This window comes from Neomonachus schauinslandi, chromosome 6 (assembly GCF_002201575.2).
Source record: "Neomonachus schauinslandi chromosome 6, ASM220157v2, whole genome shotgun sequence".
NCBI classification, from domain to species: domain Eukaryota; kingdom Metazoa; phylum Chordata; class Mammalia; order Carnivora; family Phocidae; genus Neomonachus; species Neomonachus schauinslandi.
Genome location: NC_058408.1, coordinates 124,238,221 through 124,253,855, shown reverse-complemented (window position 1 = coordinate 124,253,855; position 15,635 = coordinate 124,238,221). Strand labels below are relative to the sequence as shown.

The 15,635-nt window shown below is 50.2% G+C and overlaps 2 protein-coding genes across 4 annotated transcripts in view; one reads left to right on the top strand and one right to left on the bottom strand.

Moving 5' to 3' along the window:
* The first annotated feature begins 2,047 nt into the window (after positions 1-2,047).
* Positions 2,048-10,033, top strand: AVPI1 (arginine vasopressin induced 1). Of its 3 annotated transcripts, none has more exons than XM_021699553.1 (3): positions 2,048-2,181; positions 8,152-8,448; positions 9,410-10,033. In XM_021699553.1, exons 2-3 carry the CDS (start codon positions 8,162-8,164, stop codon positions 9,567-9,569), a joined length of 447 nt encoding a protein of 148 aa, XP_021555228.1. In that variant the 5' UTR covers positions 2,048-2,181; positions 8,152-8,161; the 3' UTR covers positions 9,570-10,033. The 3 variants fall into 3 exon arrangements, with proteins under 3 accessions (XP_021555228.1, XP_021555229.1, XP_044772051.1); XM_021699554.1 differs by lacking the exon at positions 2,048-2,181 and adding an exon at positions 3,316-3,803; XM_044916116.1 differs by lacking the exon at positions 2,048-2,181 and having other exon boundaries at positions 7,333-8,448.
* Positions 10,034-11,064: 1,031 nt separating this feature from the next.
* The window catches only part of PI4K2A (phosphatidylinositol 4-kinase type 2 alpha), a 30,432-nt gene continuing 25,861 nt past the window's right edge, over positions 11,065-15,635 (bottom strand). Inside the window, exon 9 of the mRNA XM_021699552.1 lies at positions 11,065-13,535. Coding sequence (XP_021555227.1) covers positions 13,374-13,535 — 162 coding nt within the window. The 3' untranslated portion in view covers positions 11,065-13,373. The remainder of the gene's footprint in view (positions 13,536-15,635) is intronic.

The window sequence follows — 15,635 nt, the reverse complement described above, 5'->3', positions numbered from 1 at the left end:
CACCCTGGTATGCTCATCTGAGCTCCTGGCATCAGAAGTCCTAGGCTCTCCAAGCACTGATATGCCAAGAGTTTGGCCTTCCTATTTGTGAGACCAGGGAACAGGGCATCCCTGGTTCAAGCCCAGCCTCCCTGTTTAGGACTCCACACACTCCTCTTTTGAGCCAAGCAGTTGGCTGAAAGGCTTTGCAGCAATGAGTGCCTTCTATTGGAGACGCACACTGCTGACTTCTTTATTCTTTTTGCTATTTCCCTAGGTCTTCAGGAAAAGCAAAGAGAAACCATTGTTAAAACCCTTTAAAACAGCAAAGCACTTGCTGATGATGTTTTTGTGCTGGACGGAAAGAGGAACTAGAGACCACAGGATGAGGAAGAACAGCTCCCAAACATTCCTTCCACCTTGCAGAAAGGGACCCACAAATCCTTATATGCTGGCTTTTACTCTTTCCCCTCGGAACTTTTACAGAGGAGAGATCCCACTTAAATGACCGTGAAGGTCGGCTCTGAAGTGAAATAGAAGTCAGGGAGACCTAGCTGCCTATTCCCAGGCACCTTCCTGACCATTTTTGAACCAGTGTGCAAACAACTCCTCATCTTCCAAAAAACTAACCAAGCATTTATCAAGAACCTATTGGGGGCACCTGGGTAGCTCAGTCGGTTAAGCATCCGACTACTGATTTTGGCTCAGGTCGTGATCTCAGGGTCATGGGATGGAGCCCAGCGTTGGCTCTGCACTCAGCGGGGAGTCTGCTTGAGATTCTCTCTCTCCCTCTCCTTCTGCCCACTCCCCCCCCCTCATTAATAAATAAACCTAAAAAAAAGAAGAAGAAGAAGAAGAACCCGTTGGCCACTGCATCCACTCCCAAACCCTCTAATACAAGTTCCAAGCTGCGACCAACGTGACCTTCTAAAAACACAAATTTTTCATGAGGATGGAATGAGCTAATATTTGTAAAGTGCTGACTGGCATTACGGGCACATGGTAAGTGCTATAAAATATCTGTTAAACAATATATATAATGCTATGCCCCTCAGAGAGTCAAATGGAAATTTTCACTGTCCGCCTCTGCCTTCTGCTTTCTCACCACTCTACCCCTTGCTAGCCTTGCTCCAGGTCTCATATCAAGTCCTCCTGAGTTAAGCTACCTCTTTGACTCCGCACATGCCATTCTCTCTTCCTTAAACACTCTTCCCAGACCCACTCCTCTTCATTTGACCAACTTCAACTTCTTTCTTTCTTAGCTTAAATGTTTCTTCTTCTACCTCCCAGGACCTCCTACAGGGAGTTGTTTCCTCCTGTTTGACCCTTTTATAATGCTTATCACAATTGTAATCACTACTGAATGTTTTCAGCTCTTTAACGTCTGCCTTCCTTACTAGGCTGTAAATTCCCCCAGGGCACAGGCTTATAGAAGTCTCCAGTTCATTGCCTGTTAAGGAACCTGGACAGGGTGGGTCCCTAATGGACCATTGTCCAATGAATGTATAAAACCTTCCTAATACTGCTCATTTAGGTAACTGGCCCAAGGTTGCACAGACGGTTTAAGATTTGAACCCACGGCACTCTAGCTTTAAAGCCCAAGATCTCACCATCCCTTCCTTTCCCTCAGAGCTGGAGCCAGAAGACAAGTGGTCCGTCTGGGAAGTGAAGTTAAGGGAACTGCTGATTTGCAGAGGGCCACACGTTGCAAGGTGCGCGGCGCGATGCGCGCCGGCCTAGGGCGCAGGAGAGGGGGCACGCGTCACGTGTATCCGCCTGCCGCCGCCGCACCCCGAGGCTGGAATGCGGCCCCGCCCCGCTCCCGCGCCAGCAAAACCGCGCTCTCCCAGGGCACTGACGTCAATGAAGGGGGCGCCTCCGGGCGCCGTGCTAGGGTGGCCCAGGGCGGAGGGAAGGGGCCCCGGCGGACACGCCCCTCGCCGCTGCTCCGCTGCTGATTGGACCCGAGGAATCTTCGCACTCGGGTTTCGAAGCCGGCGGAGGGAAGGGGGCGGAGCCTCGACACGCCCCTCGCCCCTCTGTTGCTGATGATTGGCTCACAGAGTCTCCGCGTTCGATTTTGGAAGGCTCTCGCCGGAGCTCTCACCGAGGCTCGGCGGTGGATTGGCTCTTTCCCGGCTGGGGAGCGCATTCTCCCGGGAGACGCGGCAGTGACCTAGGTGGCCCGCCTTGAGCAGCCAGGTACGTAGATCGGAGGCCGGGTTCGCGCTGCGGTGGGAGCGGGCGGGTGGGCGAGCCGTCAGAGCCAGGGTGCCGCTGGGACCCGAGCCCGCAGGTCCACTTAGGGCCTGGCGTTGTGCGAAGCTTCGGCCACGTCTGAGCCCCGGGGGCTGACCTGTGCTGGGGATGTCGCCCTGCGACCTGGGCCAGGATATCCCCTCGCAAGCTCTCGTCCTGTGGGTGAACACCGCCTGGTCCTGGTGAGCACCTTCGCAGCAGGAAGCGCAGAGCTACGCCCGCCCTTTCGAAAGGCCGTGAAGGGGTTAGGGTGGGCACATCTTAGCCTGCCCCATCCCGATTTGAGGTCTGTGGGCGCTGCCCGTCAGCGTGGTGAGTAATTGCTCTAACTCCCCGCGGGGCCGTGGAGTGCTGAGCGCGCCGAGGCTGGCTTGGGAGACCTGACTTTCAATCCCTGCGCCTTCCGAAACCCGCAGAAGCGGGTAGCAGGCTCCGAGAGGTTTCAGAGCCTCCTGGGTCGTTCCTTCCCCTGAAGACCTCGTCAGCCATCTGGCAGAACAAAAATAACAGTGGCTGAGAGGCTGGGCGCTGGGGTCACACTACCCGGGTGTATCCAGCCTCACCACCTACCTCCTGTTTGACTTTGGGCAAGTTACTTAACCTTTTTGAGCTCAGCTTTCTCATCTGTAAAATGGGTATAACCTGTAACTGTAGTGCCTCTTCATGGGGTGAGGATTAAAAAGATCACCTATTTGAAAGTGACGTTCTGTGCTTGACATGGAGCAAGCTGCCTTGGTGGCAGCTGTGGCTTAAAAATCCGCAGATGAACCCATTTCCCTTTAAACCTCTTTTCCCAAGAGTGAAAGCCCCTTCTGAGGGAGTTTCATGCAAATGACAATGATTCTATACTGCCTAGTTGTTAAACAGCCTTTTCCTTACATCACTCATTCATGCTGCAATGTACTGGGATGGATGCTTTAATATACTTTTATCTCCCTTATCCCCTTAAGGGTTATTTACTCTCACTATTCTCACTATTTTGATGATGAGCAAAATGAGGCAGGGGAAAACAGGAACGTCACCCAGTTTTCAGAGGCACAGCCAGAATTCAGGGTTCTTGAACTCTTGAAAAGAGTTGAGAATTGGTCTGGGGGTAGGGCCCAGTTCTTTCTCCGCTTCCACATTAGCTTTGGAGACTAACGTGTATGCAGTTCTCTCAGGCACTCCTGGTGGAGGCTAGGCCCTGAAGGCCTGGGGGGGGGGGCTCACACGGCCAAGTGGACTGGGCCTCCCAGTGGAGGAGCCACAGATTTGGGCTGCTGTCCAGGGGCAGGGAAGCAGGCCAGGGCCACAAGTGTTGATTTGGGCCTTGGGCCAGAGCCTCCAGTTCTTTATCCAAGAGGCCCTTTGCCTCCGATTATAGATTATTGCCATCAGCAGGGTTATCTGAAGTAGGGGAGCTGAGTGTGAAAGTGGCCCAGCTCACGCAGATGTGTTCTGCCTCTCGTGGTTACGTGTGCCTCCCTGAGACCACAGTCGGAATAGCTGTGTCTAAACAGAGCTTCATACACTACAAAGGATGCGCAGTTGTGCACTGTATTTATGTATTACAAGTTCATTGCATGGTGAGTCACTTTTTAAATATACTTCTTTGTTAGAGTTCTCTAGTTCATTTATTGCCTATTTCAAAACAAGTTGAACTTTGTCATTTTCCACATTTGGTATTTACTTTGGGGGTTCATTTTAAGCTAGTTTGTGTCAAACTGAAGTTTTTTGCAATGAGTTTTTACTCATTTGCTCACAGACCCATGTTTATATTCTTTCATGTCAGCTCTGGAATGAAAGATCCATTTGTAATCTTTTAATATCCCTGTGGTGTCATTTTCTGGTTTAAAAAAGTACCAGTGTTCAAGTATACACCGACTTTCTTGGATTCAGGTCTTGTTCAAGAAATTAGGGGGAAAATAACACATTGAAAAAGATAAGAGACGTTTCTTCTGGGGAGCCTGGCTGGCTCAGTCGGTGGAGCATGCTACTCTTGATCTCTGGTTGTAAGTTCAAGCTCCTTATTGGGTGTAGAGATTACTTAAAAATAAAATCTTAAAAAAAAAGTTTCTTCTGATAATTAAAGTGTTCTGATTCATTTTCTCAAAGTTTACATGTAATCCTCTGTGAAATCCACTGATTTTTATTCCCAGTCTTAGTGCTGGCTGAATCCCAGGGTGGCAAGCAGAGCCAAGAGTGAGGATCCTCAAAATCTGGAGGTGCCAAGGCCCCCCGCCCCAAGGTGCACGCAGGGTATGTTTGAAACTGGAGGCTTAGACTCCCCCAGATGGTTTGTTGGTGTGTTTTAACGCAGACGCTAGAGGCTGGAGGTGGGGCCTTGTAGCCACACAGAAGTGCCTGGGAGGATCTGGGAAGTCGGGCTCCAAGCCATCCCTTAGACAGCTGCCGCTACTTAATCCAGTTGCCGTTCTCTCTGAAGGGAGGGTAAGATTGCCTGAATCTGAGAGAAACGATACCACCTCTTCTCCCACCACCCAGACCAGCCTAGGAGTGTGCCCCAGGCTTGGCCGTAGCCAGCCCAGGTCACTGGAGTGCTTTAGAGCAGTGAGTTCTCTGTCTTCTCCCAGACCTTAAGCCCCACATCCCACCAGCAAAACAGTGCCTTGTCTCCAGGGAAGATTGAGGAGGGCGGAGAAGAACTACTGGTTGGGGAATTTCCTGGCACCTAATTAGCCAGACCTGTCCACACATGTTGCATCTAGGCCTCAGCAGCCCAGCAAACCCAGTCACCGCTTCCGTACAGACCTAGCCTCTTCAGAGAATCACTGACTCTGCACACGCCCTCAGAGACCATAAGCATCAACCTGTTCTTCTTACAGATAGAAGGGGGAAACAGAGGCCCACGGATGTGAAGTGCTGGAGGCCCCTCAGCCAGTGAGTGGCATGCCTAGGGCTCTGACTCATAAGCCAGTACTGTGTGCCCTGGGTTGGGCTGCAGTTCCAGATTTGTTTTGTGGAAGCTGGGGGATCTTCCTCTTCAGAGTGCCGCAGGTTCAAGGCTAGAACAGCGGGTCACGCAGTAAACAGCTTTGACGCTAATGAAAAAATTAAAATAAATTCTACAACCCCGCCCCTGCCTTGTGTGTGGGCTAGTCACGGTTCTTCCTTTTGCACCGGCAGGTTTCCCCCTTGGTGACTTAGGTGAGAATAGTGAAATACCCCCACCGAAATGACGGGCAGCAGCATTTGAGCTGCTCGGCTGTAAAGGCAGCCGAGGTTTTCAGACACAGCTGCAGCCCCTCACACCAGGTCCTGGCCTTGGCTGAGCCCCTGGCATTGAATCTGTCTCAGCTTCCTTTGCTCCTCTGAGCTGGGAGGGTAACCGCGCCTGATTCCTAGAATTGTGTTGATGAAATAGCATGCATACTGTCTTATCACCTGATGCAGAGTAAATGACCCAGAGTCAGCTTTTGTATCAGCCTGCAAAGTGTTCCCTGCTGACTATTGTTTTCTGGTCACAGTATGTTTTTATCATCCAGCTCAGGGGAGTTAATTACCACACATACTAGGTTTTTAACTGGATTCCGTAATAGTGCCTAAGGAGAGAGAGATTTTAAATTCCCATTTCCAGATAAAAAGCACAATTTTTATGGAGTTAGTTTATCTGAAAGTCTTCTACAGGTTTATTTATTAAACCTTTTGAAGAGAGTGGGGTTCTTATGAGAGGAGGCCTAGACACTGGGACAGGGTGAGTGTGGAAATTACTGGAGGGCGCCTGGGTGGCTCAGTTGGTTAAGCGACTGCCTTTGGCTCAGGTCATGATCCTGGAGTCCCGGGATCCCGGGACTCGAGTCCCACATCGGGCTCCCTGCTCAGCAGGGAGTCTGCTTCTCCCTCTGACCCTCCTCCCTCATGCTCTCTGTCTCTCATTCTCTCTCTCGCAAATAAATAAAACCTTAAAAAAATAAAAATAAAATAAATTACTGGAATAAGGAGGGTGGCTATTGAGTTGAGGAGGAGGGAGGGCCAGTTACATTTGCAGAGTCTAAATGGGATGGAGAGAGGTCTCAAACTCTCAGAACAAAGGCAGGTGAGAGTAAGGGCCGCAAAACTGGGAATGCTTTATGTGATTTCCATTTTGTTGGTTACAATGATCATGGACATTTTGTATTGAAATGTATTTTAATTTTTATTCCCTTTTTAAGCTAGTTTCTGGGTGACCAGTATCTCCGTAGCTCACTGGAATGAGGTGAGGTCTGGTGTAGCAGCCTGGCCTTTGCCATCAGGCCTGGGGCTGAGGGGCGGAAGGAGCACAGGCAAGTCCTCCAGCTGGCTCAGGCCAGAACAGAGGAACAGAGATCCTATCACACCCCTGATCCAAGTACAAAAGTCAAGGAGGCCGGGGCGCCTGGGTGGCTCAGTCGTTAAGCATCTGCCTTCAGCTCAGGTCATGATCCCAGGGACCTGGGATCGAGCCCCGCATCGGGCTCCCTGCTCTGTGGGAGGCCTGTTTCTCCCTCTCCCACTCCCTCTGCTTGTGTTCCCTCTTTCGCTGTGTCTCTGTCAAATAAATAAAATCTTTGGGAAAAAAAAAAGTCAAGGAGGCCAAAAGGGGTGGGGGTGGGGAGGGTGCAAATTTACATTTATTTGGCTCTTACCTGGTACCTGATACCATACCACCCTAGACTCACTCAATCCTTACAGCAATCCTGAGAAGTGGTTATGAGCCCCACTTCACAGCTAGGCAGAGAGGCTCAGAGAGGTTGAGGAACTTGCCTAGGGTCACCACTAGGAAGGTGGCAGGGCTGGGACTTGAGTCCAGTTCTGTGTAATGCCAAGGTCTTTGGTCTTCCTTGTCTCTACTCTGCTTTCCAATGTCATAGCGTTTTCAGGCTATACTGGAGACAAGGATAGGGTGAGTGAGCCTCCTTTTATTATTCTTTATTATTCAAATTGAACTCTCTAGAACTGAGGAAGATCGTTTAATTTTCATTTCCTATTGGGGGGGAGCATTGACATGAGCCTTCCTTTTATTGAACTTTCTTATAGATTTCAGCCTCTGCCCATGGTCGTATATTCTAACCCTGTAGCTTCGCCTGTGTTGCTCTCCATGGCCTTTTGGACTGCAGTTAGATCTATTTCATACTGTGTTTGCTAAACTATGTGGACTTGGTCTGTCTCCAGGGTCTTGAAAATAGGTGGGATGACTGTTCTCAGTGTTACAGGTGGGAAAGCAGAATAGAACATCGAGCTCATTGCGACTCTGTGAAGTAGGAATTGGTACAGGAGGCAGCTGAGCTAGGCAGTGGTGGAGGTGGCTAGAAGTGGGATTCCAGCCTAGGTAGCCGCCCTATAACCTCCCCTCACTTCTGTGCTACAGGGCCTGGGCCTTAGCATCAGAGAGATCTGGATTCTGTTCTTCAGTGTCTTCACCTGTGAAATGAGGATTCACGACCCCCCCCACAGGGCTGCCTCGCAGTTACGTGACTGCAAGTCTTAGAGCCATGCCTGATACGTTTAAATGCACCACACAGTGCGGTGGGTGCTGCCAGCACTGTCCTTGGGACCTAGGTATCCTGGGGTCTGCCTGGGCTCTACAGCCGGATGGACCTGGCTTCTACTCCCGCCTCTGCACTTACGCAAGGCTTTGTGACTGCCAACGGTCATTTCACGGAGTTGCACTTCACCTGTATGGTGCGGATAAACCATGCTTACGTCACAGGTTGCTGTGACTCTCCAGGGAGATACTACATGTGTTGCATACATAAGCACTTTATAATCAAGTTTGACTGTCATTATTCATATTATTTCCCCCAGGTGCCCTGGAAGTTAGAGTGACTTTAAGTCAAGACTTAACTGCACATTGGCTCCTGGAGAATAGAAACATCGGAAGCCTTGCATTGGTCGGGACCCCAGGTTTGGGAAGGGCCTGCTAAGCTGATGTCTCTCCATGCTTTCCTTCCCCAGAGCACCCAGGATGGGCACCCCAGCCTCTGTGGTGAGTGAGCCGCCCCCTTGGCAGGCCCCGGCTGAGGCCCGGAGCCGCAAGCAGGCCTCGGCCAACATCTTCCAGGACGCCGAGCTGCTGCAGATCCAGGGCCTGTTTCAGCGCAGTGGGGACCAACTGGCCGAGGAGCGGGCACAGATCATCTGGGAGTGTGCAGGAGACCACCGTGTGGCAGAGGCCTTGAGGAGGCTGCGCAGGAAGAGGCCCCCCCGGCCGCAAGCCCTGGGCCACTCACTGCACCACTGCAGCCGGCTCAGGTGGGTCCCTGGAACCGGAGGGCTGAGGGCAGGTGAGCACTAACGGTGCCCCCGCCACCATTTCCCGGCGCGGGGACCTGGCGCCACTGTAAAGAACGTGCGACGAGGGTGGTCAGGTCTGTGCAGTGCCTACGATTGCTGTTACTACTGGAGTCATACTGGACCCTGTGAACTCCCGTGGGAAGGAGTGCTGGGTCCTAATTTTGCAGTGATTCTCAGCCAGGTGGGAGGGACTGTTGTTTGGGAGGAAGAAAATTTGTTTCCCTATCGTAGAACAGGTAAGAATCACAAGTAAGCCTGGTTAAAATCTCGCCTGTGGGATTATAGAGACTATAGCGTAGGAAGGTTCGGTAGAGGTATGGAGGTTTAGAAATTGTTGAGGAACTTGAAACTTTCCCTAGTCATCCCCCTGTGCCTAGGTCACTGACAGCCTGAGAACAGCGAGCCCCGTGACGTCAAGCTGAACCACATGGCCTAGCCAATCACTGTGGGTTATGCTCTGGGCTCTATTCTTCCCACTGCCTTCTCGAGGCCCCCAGTCAGAGCATTAGACCTGAACAGGTCTCCCGAGTCATCAGGTCCAGGGGAAGCAAATCAGGCCCTTGCTCAGATTAACTCCAGTTGACTTGCGGTCCCTGTTTAAAGCACCTTGCTAAGGAGGATACTCCGTTCCTCGAGTCTCGTATCACAGCGGACTAATGATGACTGCCATGAGGACAGCATGAGGAAGCTGGAGAAATGCAGAGTATCACACACCCTGATCTAGTCCAGCTCTCTTTACAGAGAAGAAATCTGAAAGCTTTGCCTAGTCTTTAGCTCTGAAAGGGCAGACGAGACCTGAGCCCTGGTCTCGTTTTACCCCGAACAGTGTGTTTTAATACTTCATCATGACCACAATCTCTTTAGCCCCCATTCTGCTCTTCCTATTGACGTGGGCCTACCACACACTTGTTCTCTGCAGAATCCCCGAGCCCTGCGCTCCACTGGCCGACCCACAGAGTGGTGCCACGGAGACGGCTTCTGGCGATCAGTATCTGAACTCCAGGAGGACAAGTGCCAGGATCCGCCGGAACTGGAAGAAGCCAGGCCCCACAAGCTACCTGCATCAGATCAGACACTGATCCAGGGAAGGGGCAGTATCTTCCCCAGGAATCATAGGGACTTTTGCCAAAGGGCCCAGGAGGTGAAGAAGGAAGAGAGACTTGAGGCAGACAGCCCCACAGGGGTAAATGAAAGACCACTGCCACTGGCCTGCTCCATTCAGAACAGGACTGGAAACGTCCCCTGAGCTCTAGGTTATGTGGGACCCATTCCTCACCAGAATGTGGAGAAACAGCGCCTCAGCTCTTCCCATCTAACAGTACACCTGGGCTGCATGATATGCCCCCGAGAGTCAAGTGATGGGCACTCAGATTGAGCATCTCACCACTCCTGCTCCTAACCCTCCTGCTGCTCCTGTAACCCGTGGCCCGGCGGCCTGCCCACACCCCTGCCCCTGTCAGGCTAGCACAAGGAAACCGTGGTTTAAGGGGCAAAATAAAAACATTCACATCAACAACAGTGTGTCTGTCGCAGAAAGGGAGGGTCCCCAAATGGACACTCTGGAGCCAGGGGATGAAGGGTTGCGCTTACTCCAGGAAGGAGAAAAGAGGACAGGCCTCCTTTTCCCTGTGAGCGCCCCCAGTCCCCTAGTTCCCTGGGCCCAAGCCTCCTTTTCCAGAGACTGTCCGATTAGGAGATGGAAGCATCTCTTTAGGGCAGTCCTGATCCACAGGAGAGGGCTCCTGGACTCTGGCCAGTTCTAGAAGGGGAAAGGCTCTTCCAGTCGGCCTTGCACAGTGAGCAGTGAGCCTGCAGTCAACGTACTGGCTGCCAGCCCTGCAGCTGGTTTCTTTATCCCCATGGGCCAACCATCCTGAGGTGGGTCAACAGTTGGACCAATCATTCTTAAGCCTCCGGCATGACCTGAGGTTTCCTAGCCTAAAAACCTTTAAGGTGAGGATTTTTGATTACTCTGCTGGCTTCACCTCAATAGCATATTATGTGCTCATTAGCATTCAGCTCCACTCCCCAGGAATCCTATCTGCTCGATCACCCCCCACTTAAAGGACCCAGGGTTCAAAGTGCTTCAGGCAGGCTACCATGTGCACACATAAAGGGTTGCCCTCTTGTAGCCAAGAAGAGACGCTGAGTCCACATTCCTCATCCCAAACCCTTTGGGCTAGATGACTTTGTTATTCAGAATTTTTTCAGCTTTTAGGAAGTAGTCAGTGCAAATACTGCATAATCCCTACTGGGGAAGTATCTCATAACAAAACATTAATATTTCTGCAACAAATATACACACTAAGAGGAAAACATGATGGTTACAAATAGCTTCAATTCATAACAGTGTAGGTTCAGGTCACGTTTTGGTGTCAACTGAGTTAATGAAAATATTCACGTTTTGGTGTCAACTGAGTTAATGAAAATATTAAGCACTGGGACTTTGGAAGTGAGGACCTGTATAACTCAGGAGCCCTATCTCAGCAACTCCATGGAAACACATAGTCCTCTGTCCTTAAAATTGCATTCTACCTTGTCTTCCTTTCACCCAAGATCACTAGACAAAAAAGATCAGAATTGGACTTGTTATTCATACATTTGCATTGATTTAAATACATTACATACAAGTTCTACAGTGCGTTGGAAGAACAACACAGGTAGCAGCACTCTCCCAGCCGGGCCTCACCTCCCTGACACGGGGACAGGGCCTGGGGCTGGCAGAGGGCTGGGCTGTCCCGTGAGTGCTGCCCAGAAGCCTGCCTTGGCAATTTGGGCCCCCAGCTCTCCCCAAGTCCACATTCAAGGCAACCTGAGTACAGACTTCAAGGAGAATGGAGACATGCCAAGAAAGGATGCCCCACATTCTTGCCTGCCAGGACTGGGACCAGCCCCCTTGTACGCTGGACCCAATTTCCTTCTCATCAGAGAGCTGGTCTGGATGAGGGCAATGTGCAGATCTAGTTGGCTGGGGGAAGCAAGCAGCTTCCTCTAAGACTGCTTGGGCTCTCTCAACACCCAGGTGGGAAGCTCTACCAACAGGTCTGTGTAGAGAGGTCTTTGGAGAGCTAGACACACCTGGGTCCCCTCTGGCCTCTGGGAGCCCTGTTGCTCCTGCAGTCTGGGTGCAGGCACTGTCGAAAACATGGTCCCCCAGGGCAGATTCCAGGGTGGCCGAATGAGATTGTCAGGGCTAAGAGCTGTGTCTTTGTCCACAGGGCATGCATATCCAGCTCCCAGAGACTCTTCCTGTCAGCTGGAGGGAACCCCAGCACATACTGGCTCCTGGGGGCTGGAATGCAAAGGGACCAGCTTGGCCCAGCTGACAAGAGGACTGCACAGCTCTGCTCTTCCTCCTGGGCAGCGGGAGCTGGGCAAGCGGAGGGCACGCAGCCATAGTCCTCGCTCCCTTTCTTTGGTTGTTTTTCAAACCTTCAAGATAGTTTCTTTCCAAGGCTGATTGACCAATCGCAGGGTGCCAGAATCTTGAAGTGTCCAGTAGCGCAGAACTGCCCTTAGCCACAGATGGCACCCTCTTCCCTCCCTCCTGAGGCCATTCTTTGCTTTGGTGTAGAAAGGGCTCGGACACCTGGCAAGGGGGACAGCTGAGGGGAAAGACACATGGAAGCAGGAAGATGCACACTGAGCTGGGCAGGCACTGGGGGACAGTTTAAAGGCCTTTCTCCTCTGGGCCCTGCCCTTCCCAAGAAGCCAGGGAAAAACTGGCCTGGAACAAGAGGTCAGGGAGCAAAGGGAAGCTGCCAACTAGGAAGAGAACACGAGTCCCGTTACCTCCACCAAGCAGCAGGTGGTGGCACACAGAGAAGTCCAGGGACCTAACATCCTGTCCTCTCATGAGCTGAGATGCACCTCACTGAGACCCACTCCAGAACCCAGAACTGAACCCCTAAGTCAAAAGTGTTGAGAAAAAAAATAGCTAACAACAGAACAAATCAGAGGACCAGGGGGAGTTTATCACCAGGACTCAGGAAGCAAGGCTGGGATAAGTTTACCCACAAACCAAGTACAGCTCCCAGCATGCACTTCGGCCAGATGGATTGCTTCTGCATGCTGGGGAGGCCACTTCCTCCCTCTTGCTTTTGCCTGAATGGCAGGTAAACTGCAAGCCTGGACTAGGGAGCCTGCATCCTTAGCAGGGCAGAGAGCAGAGCCAATCTCTATGATCATATGCAGAACCACTGAGAGTTCCGGAGCAAAAGTGTCCCGACCATGAGAACTGGGTTGGGAGGCTTTTAGTCAGCCTATTGTACTGGTGAGAGAAGTGGAAGAAAACTTGGCAAAAACCCAAAGGAAAGGTGTGGCTTCTGTCTGTCCCAACTGGTGAGTCACCCAGTGGCTCTCTGAATCACCCAGCCGCATTGGTCCACGGGAGTAAGGAACTGTGAGGCACCTGAGTGTCTGGGTCCATGCAAATTTAGGTCTGGATCAGAGGTTTCTGACCTGAGAGGATCTGGGATTCTGCCTGGGTTTTGCTACTAATATTTAAATTCATATTTGTATGTTCGTTTTCTGATGCAGAATATAATGAGGAATTGCCACAGAGCAGGGTGTCAGGGAGGGAAGGGGATTTCCCAGGCTGCCCCACGGGATGCTGGGAGATGCTCCTTCCGGGGCTTCTGGACTACTCACTCGCATGGAGGCTCCAGCCCTCCCTAGCACTTTGAAGTGCCCAACAGCACATACTGTCCCTCCGATTGTGCTTCTCCCTGTGCTTGGGAAAGCACTGAGGGGGTGGCAAGCAGAGAAGAAGGGCTCTTAAGGGCACTGCTCTCCACCGGCTTCTCTGGCTTTTCCTGCAACCCACTCCCCAGGCTTCCTCCCAGCCCAAGTCTCAAACAACATGTCTTTGTCTGCCTCTTGGGCTACCACCACGAAAAGAAGGGCTTCCGACTCTGAAAGCTCTGTGTGTAGGACTCGCTAGAAGACCGCTGGTGGGAACGGGCCGTCTCGACAATCACGGGTGGCATCTGGACAAGGTGCAGGGGACTCTTGTTGTCTTTCAGAGCCTGGGTCAGATTTAGGATCTGCGGCAGGAAAAATAAGATCAGTGAGGGAAAGACCAAGGCATCCTGGTCTGCCTCTGAAGGGAGACCTGCTGATATAGTACTCCCATAAATCAATACAAAAATAAATAACACATTAATGGAAAATTATACAAATAGGGTATTTCCAAAAGTAGGAATGTAAGGGGGCAAAATACAGAAAATGGAAATCTCTCTGGTCATTTAAAAAATGCAAATTAAAACCAAAACCTCCCATTTTTTGCCCTTCCCGTTAGTAAGGATACAGAAGAAGAAGATGCCTCAGATTTGAGGAAAGTTCAGAGCCAGGCTATGGGGCTGGATCCCGGGCCAGTTTTTCAGAAAGGCTTAAAAGTGAACAGGCCCTCTGACTGAGCAATTCCATTTGTAGGAACTAAAGAAACAACCATGGATATGCACGAAACACTTAGTTTCAACTAATACACTGCAATATTGTTTATAACAGTGAAAATGGTATAAATGCCCAAGAGCATGGGATCAGTTAATAATCTAAGGGATAAGAAATAGCAGTTAAAAGATCTATTTTATTGGCATGGAAAGCTAATCCTGATGTCAACAGACAGAAAAGGACAGAGACAGGAGCCAGTATTATAATGTGACTTCACCTTTATTTTCTGAAATTCTATCTTCTTATCTACCTATCTGCAGAGAAAAAAAAATCTGGAAGTTGGCAGTAATTATCTCTGGGTCAAGAAATTATAGGGGATTGGGGCGCCTGGGTGGCTCAGTCGTTAAGCGTCTGCCTTCGGCTCAGGTCACGATCCCAGGGTCCTGGGATCGAGCCCCACATCGGGCTCCCTGCTTGGCGGGAAGCCTGCTTCTCCCTCTCCCACTCCCCCGGCTTGTGTTCCTGCTCTCGCTGTGTCTCTCTCTGTCAAATAAATAAATAAAATCTTTAAAAAAAAAAAGAAAGAAATTATAGGGGATTTTTATTTGTTCATTGTTGTTTACCCTTATTTTCTGATTTTCCTACAAAGACCATGTATTTTGAAAAAAGCCAACATTTCACTTGGCTTCTCTCTCAAATGCTATCATTGTTTTTTAGACTTATGGAAAAGTTACAAAGATCGTGCAGAAAGTTACTCAGTTTCTCCTAATCTTAAATTCTTACATAACTACAGTACATTTACCAAAACTAAGAAATTAACGCTGCAACATTACTATAAACCAAACTCCAGACTTAATTCGGATTTCATGAGATTTTCCAGTACTGTTCTTTTTCTCTTTCAGGATCCCATTAGGGATACCACATTGCATTTAGCTCTTTATCAACTTTTGTCCATATTTTACAGATATTTCAGAAATGTGTTCATGGGAGGGGCGCCTGGGTAGTTCAGTCAGTTAAGCATCTGCCTTCGGCTCAGGTCATGATCCCAGGATCCTGGGATCGAGTCCCACATTGGGCTCCCTGCTCAGCAGGGTGTCTGCTTCTCCCTCTCCCCCACTTGTGCTCTCTCATACTCTCTCTCTCAAATAAATAAGTAAATAAAATCTTAAAAAAAAAAAGAGAAACGTGTTCATGGGAACATGTTTGTCAAAATTAGAATCACCACCATTTATCTTCTCTGATAGGACAGTACAAAAATGGAAGTTGTCCTATGATAGCCTGCTTGCTTGCTTTTTAAAAGTTTCTTTTTTTTTTTTAAGATTTTATTTTTAGGGGCACCTGGATGGCTCAGTCGTTAAGTATCTGCCTTCAGCTCAGGTCATGGTTCCAGGGTCCTAGGATCGAGCCCCGCATCAGGCTCCCTACTCAGCAGAAGCCTGCTTCTCCCTCCCCCACTCCCCCTGCTTGTGTTTCCTCCTCGCTGTGTCTATCTCTGTCAAATAAATAAATAAAAAATAAAATCTTTAAAAAAAAAAAAAGATTTTATTTTTAAGTAATCTCTACACCCAATGTGAGGCTCAAACTCACAACCCCAAGATCAAGAGTCACATGCTCTACCAACTGAGCCAGCCAGGCACCTTCTTTAAATCGCCTGATACTGAAGATTTTTATGGCCAGGCCACAGACACAGGGGAGGATAAGCAGGGCTGCACCCTCAAATCACACAGACACATAGTCCTCAAGCCACAAATATC

Excerpts from the sequence above, each read along its gene's own strand:
- AVPI1 (XM_044916116.1), top strand. The coding sequence starts at position 8,135 with ATGCTTTCCTTCCCCAGAGCACCCAGGATGGGCACCCCAGCCTCTGTG. Across the intron at positions 8,449-9,409 it reads CACCACTGCAGCCGGCTCAG|AATCCCCGAGCCCTGCGCTC; the intron begins GTGGGTCCCTGG and ends TGTTCTCTGCAG.